The sequence below is a fragment of the Sander vitreus genome, chromosome 6 (assembly GCF_031162955.1).
Source record: "Sander vitreus isolate 19-12246 chromosome 6, sanVit1, whole genome shotgun sequence".
NCBI lineage: Eukaryota > Metazoa > Chordata > Actinopteri > Perciformes > Percidae > Sander > Sander vitreus.
The window spans coordinates 6,680,942-6,696,821 of record NC_135860.1 but is presented as its reverse complement, the minus strand read 5'-3'; the positions used below and the strand labels follow the sequence as shown (position 1 = coordinate 6,696,821).

Here is a 15,880-nt window from a genome sequence, read left to right as displayed (position 1 = left end):
ACTAGTTTCAATTGTTTTATGCAATAAATGAAAAAAAAATCAGTCGATTAAACGATAATGAAAACAATCGTTAGTTGAAGCCCTAAAGCCATCAGAATAATTTAAAAGAAACATAGTCACAAGAATACAATGAAAAAACATGTACCTGCACATGCGTGGACATCTGCCTGCGTCCATATTCAGCCCTGCTGTAGTCGTCACTGTAGCTGTGTGAGTGGATAATGCTGGGTTGGCCCAGGTGACCGTCCCTGGTCCTGAGGGTGGACAGGTCCTCACTGCGAGAGAACCCCCCATGGGCGAACTGTGGCATGTAGGTCGGGTGAGAGGGATCAGGCTCTGGGGCCAGGAGCAGGGGTGCTGGAGGTTGAGCCCGGCTGTGCTGGTGATGGAGCTGTTGCTGTTGAGGCCCATCGGCGGTCGCCAGATGAAAGAGGGGATTCTGGAAGGAAAGCGGGTAGCGCATGGCGGCGGCCTGCTGTTGCTGCTGCTGGGATAGCGAGTCGGTGGTGGTGCCCATCTGGCTCAGCTGGCTCAGCCGAAGGCCGCCCGACATGCTGGAGCCGCCAGAGCCAGCTGACAACCTCCCACCGGCCCGCAGCTGGCTGCTCAGGCCCGACCCCAGGCCGCCACCGCCTCCGCTGCTCAGCCCTCCGAAGCTGCCCATGCCGGCGATGGAGGCCTGGGAGGAGTTGAGCATGTCCACCGACTGCAGGTTAGACACGCTGTTCATTCGGGAATCCTGGAGGTCCATCATAGATACGCTTTTATTGACACTGAGCATCTAAATAATAAGAGGAATGAGAGGCTATTGTGCCCCCTGATATTATGTATGTTACTTGGCCACGGATGATATGGGTGAGGGTGGTGCGGGTGTTTTTACCGCGAGGCCTGGATATCGGAATGCCTCAAAGTATTTCCCAGGAAATACCGCTAGGATGAGTTGCGTGGTGAATCAGTGGAAAAAAAGCAGATGTCATGATATACTACAGCCTCGATCACACGATGGCAGATTCTATTAAGTATGACTAACATGCACGTCATACTAACCTCACGTTGATAAAGATAGACCTAGTGGATGGGATGATGGTTCCCCAAATCAGTATGATAAAACTCACCTTAGGATCTGGTTCCGTGATGTCTGAGCTGCTTGTGCAGTAGGCCGGGCTGGATCGGGCCAAGGGAGGACGTGATACGTAAAACATGTCTTTGGAGGACGCTCGATGGAGCTGGTCACGGTCCTGAAAACCCATCTGGGAGCGGGATGGCATGACCCCTCCAGTGGAGGTGGGGGAAGGCAAGCGAGTGATATCTATAGAGCTGGAGAACAGCAGTGAGTAAGGCCAACAATAGCTAAAGATAGAGCTGGAATGATTCCTCAATCGATCAATCAACTAGTTGATCTACAATAATCTGCAACAATTTTGATAATCGATTGATCATTTTGAGTTATTTTGAGTCATTTTTTTAGGATAAAATGTATTCACTGGTTTTCTTCATCTTGTATATAAGTGAACATAAAAACAACATCAGAGAAATCAAAGTTTCATAATTTGATAATGAAGTTATTTGAAGCAGAGAGACAGTTGATGATAACATTTGGTGTTTAACGTCACCGACCTATTAAGATCTCTCATCATGAGATTTTGGAACTCGGATGAGATGCCCCTGTTGAAGCTCGGTCGTGACAGCAGCCTGTCTGTCTGCCTCTCCTGCACCCTGTCTGTCTGATGGCTGGGCTGCCTCTGGAGGTGTGGGTTACGCAAGGCCATACTGATGTCATTCAGGAGGCGAGGCAAAGGACCCAGTTTGATGATAGCATCCTGTGGTTCAAAGAAAACCAGTTTTGCTGAGTTTTGCTGCGGATTTAAAAAATTGTTTATTTTTGAGTTATCTAGTGTAAGGGTTTCATTAAAATGCCATATGTCCACCTCCACCTAAGTTAATGACGGCTCAAGGCTGATTAAGGACTTACAGCCTCATTTATCAAGGAAATCTGAGACACTTTTGAGACCAAATTGTTGAGAATTCGATCCTGAAATAACATATGGAGTCTGAGTTTGGCTTCTTGGTAATACAACCTGAAGTGATGTACAAGAGGTGGACACAATAACATGACAACCTGCAAAATGTAATGCTATTCAATGCAACAGCTCTGAAATAAATATGACTTTTGTTGTCAGAAATGTGTTCACTCATCTTTAGAACATTTATTTCATTTAAGCCATAATTACTGGTGGTTTTGTACTGGACTAATATATTATCATGTGTAGCTATTTTTTATTTCCCTTTACATGAGAGTACAATGTAGGTTTCTAAAACATGTATGGTAAAGTGATCAAAAATACAGCAGTATTACCAAATAAGAACAATGAATAATTGATAAAAACTCAAGTTGTGATAAAAACTTTAGGGAAAGCCTGTGGAAAAATTAGGGCTGTCAAAATAACGCGTTAATCTGAGAAAAAACAACGCGACAAGAATGTTCTGCCTGGATCATTAATTGGAACATTTACTTGTAAAAATCTTCTTCCTGCCAACCCTGGCTACCGAAATCTGGTGCCACTGATATGTCTGCACTTCTCTCTGATGCTCTGAAACACAAACACCGCTGCACATGACGCTAGCTAACACTATACTCGACAGCAGCTAACGTTAGCTTACCGCTAGCTAGTAGCTGGATTAAACACGGTTAAAATGGTGACAGCTAATGCTAAACGGTGTAAAGTGTGACTGTGTTTTACTGTAGAGGATTCAACACCGGTATGTAACAATCTGCAGCTGCCGTCGGAGAAACAACGCAGCCGGTGCGTTCAATGAAACTGGTAAACTACAGTCTCGTGGTGCAAAGTTATTGTAAATGTCCTTTTCCCATCTGATGGTTCAACAGCAATTTACTACTGTAATTAGTTATTGTTATACATTATTATTAAATCATTTCATTTTGACCATATGGCCTTAGCAATAAACAAGCCGTTCTTTAAATGTCACCAACTGTTGTTTAGTACCCTTTTTTTTTCTTTTCTTTTTTTACTTTCTTAAAAAGTATCGGTTCAGGCACCATTAATTATGTATGCGATTAATTTCGATTAATTAATCACAGAGTATGTAATTAATTAGATTAAATTTTTTAATCGATTGACAGCCCTAGTAAAAATATGACAAATCTAAAAAGAAAATAGTTTATAATGGCATAGATGATGGGTCATGTTTGGGTTTACCTTGCTGAGCTGAGCTATGACTTCCCAGAGAAGACTGTGGAGTATGGACAGCTCCCTGCCCAGGTCGATGTATCCCTCAAAGCCGCCTGCATTGCTGACACTGTCCACGTTGGAGATCTCGTACAGGAACTGCTGCATGGAGCCCCATTCCATCTCTAAAAACTCATTCATGAAACACATGTACTCCTCTTTATTGCCGAACCTGCAGGTGGGAAAGAAAGAAAAGGCCATTGAGGAGATGAAAGAGAATAGAAAGTGAACAACAAAACAAGTGAGCAACACATGATGGTGATGATAACTGAGGATAACTTTTAAACTGAGATCCTCTTTCTTACAAAAAAGGTCCATTATGTTGACTGCCATCTTGTCAAGACCAAGACATTACAGTACATTTTGGTGTGAATAATCCATGAATATAAACAAATGTGTTGGTTTAAAATGAGAGCTGCACATGGTACATTTAATACATCACTTACTATGTGGTTATGAGTCAAATAAACTAAACTGAGACAAATTTATATTATTAGTTACAGCACAGCAATGCCTGTTATTTGGGGTCCAGCGACTTAAAAATATTTGTTGACGTTTTTAGCACAATATGATGGAAAATTAGGGAACATTTTAAACCAAAATAGCGTTATAATGGAAACTCATGTACGGTATGTCGGTTTTATTCAAAGCGTGAACAAACATGATACTTTTCATAAGTACAAAAAAGGGCAAAACTTGCTGTTACGAAGTAATGAACATGTCTGGAGGTGTACCCAGGGTTCAGTCCTCGGCCCACAAATATTCACCATTTCATCAATATAGTTGGGTACAAATGTTCCAAATCTTGCCTATTATTATGCCTTTATGCAAATGACACTGTCATTTACTAATGTATCCATTGTTTCAGTGTGTCTAACATTTATTTTCTAATTATAAATATGAATGCAGGTAAACTATGCGTGTATTATTGTTTTCCAATATGACTCCAGATATTAATTTGATAAACATTTTAAGCACTGCAGGAAAAACCGAACATATTTAAACGTGAAAAAATTTGAGTATTTCATGTATTTTAATTGACTTCACAAAGGAACACTAAATTAAGATTTTAGTTCAGAAATAAAGGCACTGGGGGCCTGTTTTTTTGTACTTCAAGAGGAGATGGTTGCTTCTATGTTTTTATGTTTGATTGATTATAGGTTTTGACTGAATGCTTGCTGTTTAAGCATGTTATATACTGTGGTGTGTACTAGTGTGTAGTGGTGAGTAACTGGATGCAAAGTGTAAAAGCTGTAAATTAAAAAAGCTTGAAATAAAACTGACTTGGAGAAGTTGGCCAGGTTTTGCACTACTTTCGCAATCAGGGTGAGCGTGCGTGAAGTCTGCTCGTCGGGATACTCCTGGGTGAGGTTGAAGAGTGATGGGGACATGATGGCAGGACACAGGAAGCGCAGGAAGAGGGAACCACTAATGAGACGGTCGGCGATGTCTTCCCGACCTCGCTCAGCACAGCGCACTCTCCAGGAGGCAAAAACTTCCTTTAGCTCTCGAGGGAAAACACTGTGAAAAGGATATACTACAAGTCAGAATCAGAAACAAACTTGGAGATTCAGAGTTTCTCCAGTTCCCTATTAAATAATCTGAAGTCTAATGTGTCTTTATAATAGCAGATAGGAATAGACACACTCAAAACAAAGCATTGCATACAGTAGCTACTTACCAATGGGAGTTAACGATCTTGCAGAGTGCTAGTTCACAGCACATTCGGAGATTGGCTTGGTGGTCTGGGAGCACAGAGGGTGGTGTTCTCATGGGATCCACTTCGCAATTTTCCTCTGACTCATACAAGGCCCTTATGAACTCCCCTAAAAATAAATTTCATTAGTAACAGCAACATGGTAGAAATCACCAAGATCAGTTCAGTGTCGTTAATTCACAAAGCAAAAAGGAATCTATTATGGGAGAGTAAAAAGCAGCAAATTCAACAGACCAAATGTAGTGTTGCCACAAGACATTCTGCAGTTTGGGTAAAGAGTCATAACGGTAAAACCAAGACAAAGCTGGGAAGCCTGGGTGGCAGGCTAAATATCCAACAAGCTAACTACTGTAACTTGAAGTCAAACCTTTGAGCAACTCTAGTAGGCTGTATCTTTGAGCCAAAACACTCACTTTTAACTAAAACATATCAATTTTCTAAGTAGAAAGTAATTCTAAGAAAAGAAAGGAACAGTCTACATATTACATATTGGATGTGTAACAACTACAGTACTTGAAATTAAATTAGGACAAAAAGAGATTCTACAAAGGACAACATTTAAAGTGGTCTTATTTTATTTTGGTGGTTTTATTTTGTTTCATCTTGATCTAAAGTTTGTTCTCATCATTCTACCCTTTCATTATTTGATTATATCTATTATATTATGAATAATATATTATATTTTAAAATTTTGTTTGCCACTTTTTATTTGTTTACATGTTTTTTAATATATACAATTTGATGTAAAGCAGTTTGAGATGCTACTTTTAATTTAGCTGCATTTCTTTTTACTTTTACCATGAAATTACATTATCTTGTCTCATTTCAACTTCCTGTTGAAATGTATCAAGAGTAATGGTGGTTGACCATAGTAAACTCAGCAAAAAAAGAACTTCAAGACACTGCATTTTAAAGATACTTTTGTAAAAATTAAAATAACTTTAGAGATCTTCATTGTAAAGGGTTTAAACAATGTTATCCATGCTTGTTCAATGAGCCATAAACAATGAATGAACATGCACCTGTTGAACGGTCAAAAAGACAATAACAGCTTAAGGGCGGTAGACAATTAAGGTCACAGTTAAAAGAAAATTAGGAAAGTAAAGAGACCTTTCTACTGACTCTGAAAAACACCAGACGCCCAGGGTCCCTGCTAATCTGCGTGAACGTGCCTTAGGCATGGTGCAAGGAGGCATGAGGACAGCAGACGTGGCCAGGGCAATACATCCGAATATAACACCTGCTGGACAGGTACACACCAGATACTGAGGGCTACTTTTGATTTTGCCCCCCCCCCCCTTTGTTCAGGGACACATTATTCCATGAATAACACATGAACATTGTTCAGTTTATGTCTTAGTTGTTAAATCTTTTAATGTTCATGCAAATATTTGCATATGTTAAGTTTGCTTAAAATATAAAAGCAGTTGAAAGTGACAGGACGTTTCTTTTTTTGCTGAGTATAGTTCCAAACTACAATACAATTGTCAGGGTGGCAAGAGCTCAGTTTGTGGGGATTTGGCTCGGGAACCTAGGGTCGCTGCTTTAAGTCCCCGTACAGACCAAGTACGGAGTGTGGACTGGTAGCTTGAGAGGTGCTAGTTCCCTTCACATCTCTCCATTAATGCATGTGTATATGTTTGTGCATGTGTGTGTATGTCAGGCCTGAGTGTAATGTTAAAAAATAACAGAGAGAAAAAAATCCCCTCAGGGATCAATAAAAAAGTATTTTTTTTTCTTATGATTTTGTATGTGCTTGTGAAAACATTCATTAATGAAATTAGGCTAATGAGTACAATATATTATACTGTATGTCCTTCCCTTTAGGGAAGCTGTATTTCTCTACTTTTGAGAAGAACTGCTTCTTGACCGCACAGACATCAGGCACTTGAGCTGTACTTGGCTAATCACATCCTTCAATATGTGCAGAGATATGAAAAGGTGGAAAATATAAAACATTGCTCCCGTCAAGCAAAAAAAAGGAGGCAGACTGAGAGAAAGCGGATAACAGTATCTTAGGGTGGATTATTCCATTAATTAAAAGTTTTGCCATTCCAACGCTTCCAAAAGTTAATCTCCTGAATATTAAATCAATTTCTATTTGGTGTTGCACAGTTGCTTCAGTTTATACAGTGACAAAATCAAGTGTCAAATGCCCCACTGTTCTGGCTCACCTATAGCATCCTTGAGGTACCTATGTCCGATCAGTTTGAGGTACTCTTCTATGGCTTTGGTGGCCAGAGTGTTCTCTCTGAAGATAAGGTGTTCTCGGTCTATGAATCTGTCTACCTCGCACATCGCCATGTCTGACAGGAAGTCCTAGAGAACAGAAGGAACTTCATTATTGTTCTTTCTTATACATAATGTTTACCGCAGAAATAAAAAAGGACTGAAAAAGCTTTGTTTTGGCAAATTTTCACATACCGATTAGTCACATAGAGGTGTCCCTACCTTAGCTTTCCCTGTGCTCTGCAGTATATGCACCAATGCACAGGCCACTTCCTCTTTGCTCTTGACACTCAGCACAGGCTCCAGCACAGCACACAGGGTGCGGTAGTTATTGGTGACGTACTCTGCAAACTCCTTGTACAGCTCCATGGGCAGGATGTTCATGGTCTGGAAGCGGGATTTGAGGCGTAGGGATGCATTGATGATCTTCCCCCCTCCGCCACCAGCTCCCTTGGTGAGGACGCTGGGCTGGATGACCGGGTACCACTGCTCCACAAACTGACGTCCAGTGATGCTTGAGATGGGGATGCTTACAAGTCCTAAGTATGTGCTCTTTTCCTTAGAGACAGAGAGAGAGAGAGAGAGAGAGAGAGAAAAAAAGATATTTATCGAGATAAGCATGTGTCAAAGAAAGGTTCGCCTCTACTGTGAGCATTTTATAAAAAGTCTAAAATGTAAAAAAAAAAAGTTAATTTAAAGCTTTTTCACTAAATAAGTAACGAATAGCAAGACTAACACTGGATCCCTGCAGTGTCGTTTGAAGCTAGAAATTAGTTGTTTTGCTATTGAGAAAAGAAATTATCAAATTTGTGACTCACTATTTATTCTCTTGCTTAAAAAATATATTTCCAAAAGTGACAAAACCTAAAGGGGCAAAAAATATGCCAAATAAAAATGGTCTTAACACTCTGTATCCACAGGGGGCTGATAGGTTTGTTGATCCATGGCAATGACTCAATGATTACATCATCAATTACGATTGTTTCTGGATTTTCTTCTTTTGAGCCGGCACTCTGCTTTTGAACAGACTCACTGCAGTTTCCCTGCAACCCAAACTATGGATTTTGCATATTCATATTCACAAGTGTTTTGTTATGAAGCCATTAAAGCAAATGACAAAGACAAAAGCAATGCCATCACAGACAAGACCCCATTTTGCTATTGGCTATTTTATTATTAAACCACTGAATGACAATGCAGCTATTTTGCATAATGTTACATCCTCACAGTATGTTATTTTCTCATCTCCTTGTTTTTGTTGAAGTGATGCTCTAATAAGACAAATTGTTCATTTCTGTTATACAAATGCTGGAGGAGAAGGGGGCTGTGCCAGGGCTGAGAAAGACTTTCTACTGACTTCTAACTTTAAAATTCACTTTCAGGAATATCATCACCTTATAAGTTATATATGGCGAACTTGTTAAAAAACTGGTTCTTATTAGTAACGTGAATCCAATATTCACTCTCTTTAAGTTCTGTTTGTGGTCCTTACCATTTCCTGAGGGAAATATCCGGCTCTTTAGCTGCTCTTTAATGCTCCTCCAAGTAGTCTCTAACTGTGTTTGTCTGCCGTTTGGTGCTGGGAAGGTACTGTAAAGTTGGTTTTTAGAGCTTTTTTGCTGAAAATAGCTGCCTGCTGTGGCTAAACATGACCCTAGGTGAGCGGAGAGACTGAACCAAAACAGTAAAGTTGCAGTTTGAACAGCTAAACAATGACCTGAAACTACAAAGCTGAGGGGAGCTCCAGGTTTGGATGATAATTCTCTGTAGGGTCATCATTATGAGTGACCCCTTTTACACTGTCACATAGTTATATGATTAATTGTATTACATTATAGCCACTTTAGAATTAATTTTAGGTATATTTGAGTGATTGAGTCATTTTAAACTATGAAATCATAGCACATCTGTAGGCAACAAAATGCTCAAATAAGCCAAATATTACTACAGTGCTTCTGTCAAACTAGCCACTGTCAGACCTCCATGTTACCCTACAGATCTCTTTGTCACCTTGCGTCTCTTCTTGTCTGTCTCTTTGTATAGATGAAGGCGTAGGTTGCGGACGGCTGGCAGGTTGTTGAATTCAAAGTGCTCGCCCCAGAAAACGGTGTCGGTGCGGGGCTTGCTGGTGGTGCGTGCGTACAGCATGTCGTCCAGACAAAGTTCGCAGTAGTAGCGTTTCTTGGCTGGAAGCTCGCGGGCCTCGATGATCCACAGTTTGAGCACATTGTCCACCCTCCGGCTGTTGTCCTGCGTGGAGATGAAGTCAGGTCAAATAAGGTCAAGTGCATACACTGTCATTAAAAACGCTTTCCAAGAGAAGATGATACAATGCAAAGGGGGGGAGGGGGCATGACAAACAGCAAAGAAAAAAAGTTCTGAGATATGGAAATAGAGACAGCATGTGTGAATAAAGTGCGACAGCAGGTCCAGCTGCGGGAGTAAATGACAGGAAAGAAATAGCTGGTGACATGGAGGTTGAGCTACTGTGGATCGGAGGCTATACTTGATCATTTGCTCTCAATTCTGGACTTGAATGCAGAGACAGACAACAGCATGACAGAGAAACAGACAGAGAAGAAAGATAACAGACAACGTGGAGGATAAGAGTAGGTGAGTGGTTTCACTGGCTGAAAAAAGTAATTCACTTAAACGTAGAAAGACACAAATGACACAATGCACATGTGCTGCAAAGACACGGGACAAACAATGGTGGTAATGTTTCTGTAGACAGCTACACTTCCTAATCATGATCACAAAGCCCAAGCTATATTTGACATCCCCCATGGGAGACAGAGAGTGCAGTGTTGATTGCAGAGTGATGTTTCAGCGAACGGGGAGGGGGGGTCATTGAGTCATTTCAATTGGGCTCAAATGCCATTGTTGTTAGCCCCGTTTGCTTCAGGCTATTTAAGTCCTAATTTTGACGACTCAGTATGTGAGCATCAGCTAGATCCACAGTTCTTAAGTTCTCCATTTGTATGCTCTTTGATAACCGGCGCCAAACACAAGGCATAATTAATTCCAAATGTCTGAGTTTGAATGTGCTGGGCATCTGGTGGCTCAGTTTGCTAGTGCACATACAGTGCAGCAGCAAGGGCCTGAGTCCTACGCCTTCATATCATGTTACATCTTCCCTAGTTTCAGTCAGATCTCGATTTTACTTCCAAAAAAATAGTAAAACACGAAGGCAGGGTTGAAGTGGATGCTCTCCTTTTGAAAAAACAAATGCTTGAAGCTCAAAGAGGGAATTAAAAGGCTCCAGAAAGTTAAGAAGCATAATGATAATCTGTGTCTCTGCAGTAAGTCTTATCTCTGTCAGTGCATCTGGTCTGAGATGCACGGGGCATGTTGTTTAGGGGTAGGAGGGGGACGATTTTGGAAAGAGCCCCCGTGTGGAGTCCTTGGAGCTCTGTGACTCAGCCAGGACCCCCGCGGCCGAAGCATCTGGACGAGGCATTCAGCTAGGGCGATGTTTCATCTCAGTCTGGCTTAATAACTTAGTCCCTGGTTGCCATCAAAGCGGCATCTCTTGCATGCCTGTTCACTTTTTTTTGATAACAGCGAGATATGGGACACTTTTACAGAACTATGTAATCTGGGTAAAAATTAGGATATTGGTTTTTGAGCCGACATAAAGGACTGAGATTTGTTGTTTGATGTGTTTTTTTTTTTGTTTTGTTTTTTTAAAGCTGTGAGGATGGACATAAAATCACAGTACCTTAAAGCTGCACTAGGAAATATTTTTTATGTGAAAATACACCATTATATCTGCTTAAATCTTATAGTAGAGCTGCATACCATCTGTACTTATTAACTGTAATCTGGTGTCAGATATGAACACACTGACATTGGGCCTCATGCAAGAACATTTTCCTATTGTCATCCTAAACCACTCTTTATTTACTGTGAGGTTTGTTCGTCTGAGTGATCCAAGTCGGATTTGCCAAACTCCCATAACTGGACAAACCGTTTCATCCAGATGAGTGTCTCCTTTCCACAAGGAGGTGCATGTTAGACATGCGGTCAAGGGGACATGACAGTCATGGAGATATTATACGGGATAATATTATAGCCTACAGTAGGCAATGTTTCACTGGCAGGTGCAATATAACCTGCAAAACAACCCTGAGCCAATAAAAAATCATACAATCTTAAAACCCTCAACTTTCAAATAAGTTTGTCATAAATATATACATATATATTTTCGATATCATATTTAAACTCCGAACTCATTCATATTAAGGTATTAAAAGAAAAGGTCAAATAAATGAGGAAAGGCATCTTTACAGGTCTGGACCTCTCTGAATTTCCTTTGTGCCAAAAAGAAAATTCTAAGTGCGAGAAAATCTCTTACTTTACTCCTACAGGGCTCTTTAAGAACCAATCTTTTCACTCTTTTTCAATTGTTTCTTGCATGAGGCCCACAGTGAGAAGGGACCTGGACTCACCAATATTCAATCTGTTGCCTCTTGTCCCTTCAGTATCCTTTAGTATCAAGTATCACAGACACGCTGGGTTGGTAAACATGAGCCTGCGGTGTGCAATTTACTGACATCACATTACCTGATTTGTGGCTATCAAAGCTTTTCAAAAACAGCAATCTGGATCCTCCACCCAGCAACACTACCTTGTGCAGCTTTAATATTTGCGTGGAGAAGCGGCTAAATTGTTCAACACAGACACACACAGACACGAGGATGGAGTTCACACAGAGAAATGAAGCGGTGCGCTCTTATTGAAAACAGACAACAACGGGAGACGGGGAGGAGAGAGAGAGACACACAGACAGAGGGATCATCCTTTTTTTTTTTTCTTCCTCTACCGCATCCCTTTCTCTCCCCTCACCTTGTTGGGCTTGACAGCTCTCTGCAGGTTCTCGATCCATTTGTCTCTCTCTGCAGCTGAGCGACACGCAAAGCACTTGGTTCCCGATGCCGTAGTCACCTGAGGTTATAGCCAATGGTAAATTCAACAACCACAGCCATTAGTTACTATGGAGACTGCAACTAAGGCGCCAAAACAATGTCTTGTATTCACTCTCAACCTCTGTCATGTTCCACTAATGGAAATATGATGGAAAAGCTGACAGACTCCTGCAGCGAATTATTAGGGACTAGGGCTCATCTCAGTGTCCTTGTTTCTTTTATTCTTCACATGTAAAAACACTTTCAATTCACAGTCTCTTTCATATCACTTGTCAGGATGGAACAACATTTTTTTGGTGCTATTGTACTGCTCTGTACACTCCGCTTTATGTGCGAGTGTGCAATTGTTTGTCCACACCGTGCAGCTCAGTTCTCACCTCAAAGCAGTACTCTTGTCCCAGAATGCTCGAGTGGACAGGTTTGATGACGGCGTCCTCGTCCAGAGTGAGGTCCAGCGCCTCGGCAGCGCTGCTGGGAGACAGCAAGGACTCATGGGAGTGGGACTCTTTGAAGCTCTGCATCAAACGGGTCCTGGGAGGAGTGATAGTTGTGGTTAGATGTGGAGAGGGGAGGCTCTTTTATTGAAGGTTGCGTTACACTTTAGTCTGTGTCTATGAATAGCTCAGCTGGTAACTCGAGATGTGTCTGTCTGCGAAGTTGAATATCGGCAAAATATACAACATAGAAAAAGCTTCGACTACTCTTACTGTAGCCGGAGTAGGGCTGGGCGATACGGAGAAAATCAGATATCACGATATTCTTGACCAAATACCTCGATATTGATATTGCGGTGATATTCTAGGGTTGACAATTGGTGCTTTAACAAAATGTCTTCACACTTAGATTTTAGATAAATAATCATCATTATGTGAACATAATGTCTAAGTGGGGAAAAGGCAAATAATAGAACAGCTAGAACAGCTTGGTAAGTTCAGAACAGTACATCACTTTACTGTAATGCAGCCTTTAAAACCAGTAAAAGACAACACTTATGTCATATCACGATATTACGATATCCAAAATCTAAGACGATATCTAGTCTCATATCACGATATTGATATATAATATATATATATATATAATATTGATATATTGCCCAGCCCTAAGGCAGAGGCAGGAAAAACGCCACAATTGGATTCTAGGTTCTGCTAAGATGTTGCCTACACTGACTTTATAGTATTTCTGACTTTCCAACATTTTAACTGGCTATCGACAGCAAGTAATTAGTCAAAGCTGCAGTACAATATTAACCTTGTATCGCCAAGAGCCAAAGGGAGAGAAAGAGTAGATGCTACACTTCAGGACATGAAAAATAATGAACATTTTGAAACTATTCATTGTTAATAATTTAACAGGCAGCTGTGAAGTGGACAGACTGATCAAGCTTCTAATAGCACAAGATTCAGTAGTTGAATTTTTAGGAGAATCCAAGTGAAAATTCTGAAATGCTCATTATAACCTTGTACATACCTTGAAATGTACATAATTGCTCGTGTCGTGTCAGCAATTATACACAGTTTTATCTTTTTGTCAGTTTTTGTCAAAAATTAAAGATGACTGAGGGCAAAAAACAGTATTTACGTAGCTGTCTTTACAGATACTTCCAGCCTTTCCCCTGCAGGAAAAAATAACATTTTAAAGATGATTCTTAATAATATGATTAACCCTGAGACACATAGAAGTGAAAAAGGTTTAAAGCCCATCCATCATGCTCACCTACACACTTACTCCCACACACACAGAGACATGAAAAGCAGTCACTATAAGTATACTGTATGAAAGACGCATGATGACATGCAGTGAGTCTAACCAGAGAGCGAGGAGGGATGGTCAGGTGTGACGAAGCCCCTCAGAGAAGAAAAGGGAGGATGGAAATCAGGAAAAAAAAGAAAGAAAAGATACTGTATGTCCTCCGTGCTGCGTCCGACTCTCAGCTTCTCCTGTGAGCTCGCACGGCTTTTGTCTATGTTCAATCATAACGTTCATAAACAGAGCACTGAATACATGTAGGGGACCGAGGAGGGAGAGAGAGATAAAAATAGACCCAAAGGAATGAGTCAGATTGAGGGGAATACAGAAGAGAAGAGAGAAAGAGTGGGGGAGGTCATGATGGGATGTGAGAGAAGGAAAGGCTGGGAGAGGAAGGGGTGAGGGGATCGAGAGAGAAGAGACCTCTCAGAGGAAATCACTTTGATTATGTTAACAGTGGATCCTTTGGAGAGGAGGAACGTGAGAGCATGGATTAGAGGAAAAAAAGGGAAGGAGTGTGGAAAGAGGGGGCAGAGAAGAGAGCAAAAGTGCTGGAGGTAAAAGAAGGTCTACGCAGAGTCTCAGTGGGGAGCTGATGCGCAGGAAGAGTAAAACGAGAAAAAAGACACACACACACACACACACACACACACCTTGCAAATTGTTTTTAACACGTCACGACTGATGAAGCTCACATCTGAGAAAACAACCTAAGCACCAGTGATGATAGACTGCAAACAAGGATTCAATTAGCAAATACAATTCTACACTTAACATTTAGAGATATTGAGAACATGTTTTTTTTTCTCATCACTGTGAACACATCTGAGAGCCAACACTATGCAAAGAAATTTACCTGAACTAACAAACTATATAAGTAAAGCTGAAACAAAATTAATCAATTAGTACATTGGCAGAAAGTTATTCTGCAACAATTTTGAAGCCATTACAGTAAATCAAGCAAAAAGGTCAAACATTTGCTGCTTCCAGCTTCTAACGTGAGAGGAATTTCTGGTTTTGTCTGTTTCAAATCATTTTAAATTGAATATCTTTGATTTTTGGTCAGTCGGACAAAGCTAGACATTTGAAGACATTGCCTTGGGCTTTTCAGAATGACATTTCATAGACTAAATTATTAATCGATTAAAGCTGCAGTAGGTAGAAAGCAAAAAATGTCAGAATTTCCAGTAGAGTGAGACCTCTTCCTGCAGCTTTCCCACTCCCCTCTCAGTCTGCATGTGTAGTACAGCCATTAGGAATGCTCTTTCTCTCTGAAATGACCTGTGATTGGCCAAAGTCTCACGTCACGGGTGAGATTTTTAAACGCCTGAAAACAGAGGCATGATGAGGTGCAAAAGTCTAGTTTTTTTTCACAAAACACTTGAATTGCAATATGCTGAAAGGTTATGAAAATGTTGCCCAACGATGCCAAATATATACTGCCTACCACAGCTTTAATGTAAAAAATGATGAGCAGATGAATCGATAATGAAAAGAAACGTTAATTTAAGCCTTTATAAGTCATGTTACAATGTGAGGCCATTTGAAAGCTAAAAGAATCCAAAAAATTTTGACAGATCAATAATTGATCATCATTTCAGTCATTTATCAAGCATAAATACCACAAATTTGCAGGTTCCAACTTCTCAAGCATTTGCAACTTTTCGCTGCTTTATATGATCCACTCATTCTCTCTCCCAACCATCCTGGTCAGAACACCTTGGCGTCACGTTTCTAACACCCTGGATACCCCTTTGGCTTCATTTTTCTTCAACGTGCAGGAAGTGTATATGGTTAGGTTTAGGCAACAAAACTACTTGGTTAGGTGTAGGAAAACATTTTTGCAGTTCTTAGAACTAAACGTTCCTAGAACACTTTTTTCGTGTGGGGATTTTTAAGTTCCTCTGGCCGCAGTAGTTTTTTAGCTCCTACTTCAGAGCAGGGTCTTTTCCCTTTTCCTAGGTGTACTTGATTGGTCGAACTTATAAGTCAACCAACTTATGCCAACT

General features: G+C 40.7%; 1 protein-coding gene across 1 annotated transcript in view; it reads right to left on the bottom strand.

Annotated features, from left to right (window-relative positions):
- The window catches only part of syngap1b (synaptic Ras GTPase activating protein 1b), a 132,313-nt gene that overhangs the window by 17,566 nt on the left and 98,867 nt on the right, over window positions 1-15,880 (bottom strand). Inside the window, exons 6-16 of the mRNA XM_078251763.1 lie at window positions 12,500-12,653; window positions 12,043-12,141; window positions 9,205-9,444; window positions 7,417-7,752; window positions 7,140-7,284; window positions 4,930-5,074; window positions 4,533-4,769; window positions 3,219-3,420; window positions 1,618-1,856; window positions 1,116-1,317; window positions 152-739 (exon numbers count right to left, since the gene is read on the bottom strand). Coding sequence (XP_078107889.1) covers window positions 152-739; window positions 1,116-1,317; window positions 1,618-1,856; window positions 3,219-3,420; window positions 4,533-4,769; window positions 4,930-5,074; window positions 7,140-7,284; window positions 7,417-7,752; window positions 9,205-9,444; window positions 12,043-12,141; window positions 12,500-12,653 — 2,587 coding nt within the window. The remainder of the gene's footprint in view (window positions 1-151; window positions 740-1,115; window positions 1,318-1,617; window positions 1,857-3,218; window positions 3,421-4,532; window positions 4,770-4,929; window positions 5,075-7,139; window positions 7,285-7,416; window positions 7,753-9,204; window positions 9,445-12,042; window positions 12,142-12,499; window positions 12,654-15,880) is intronic.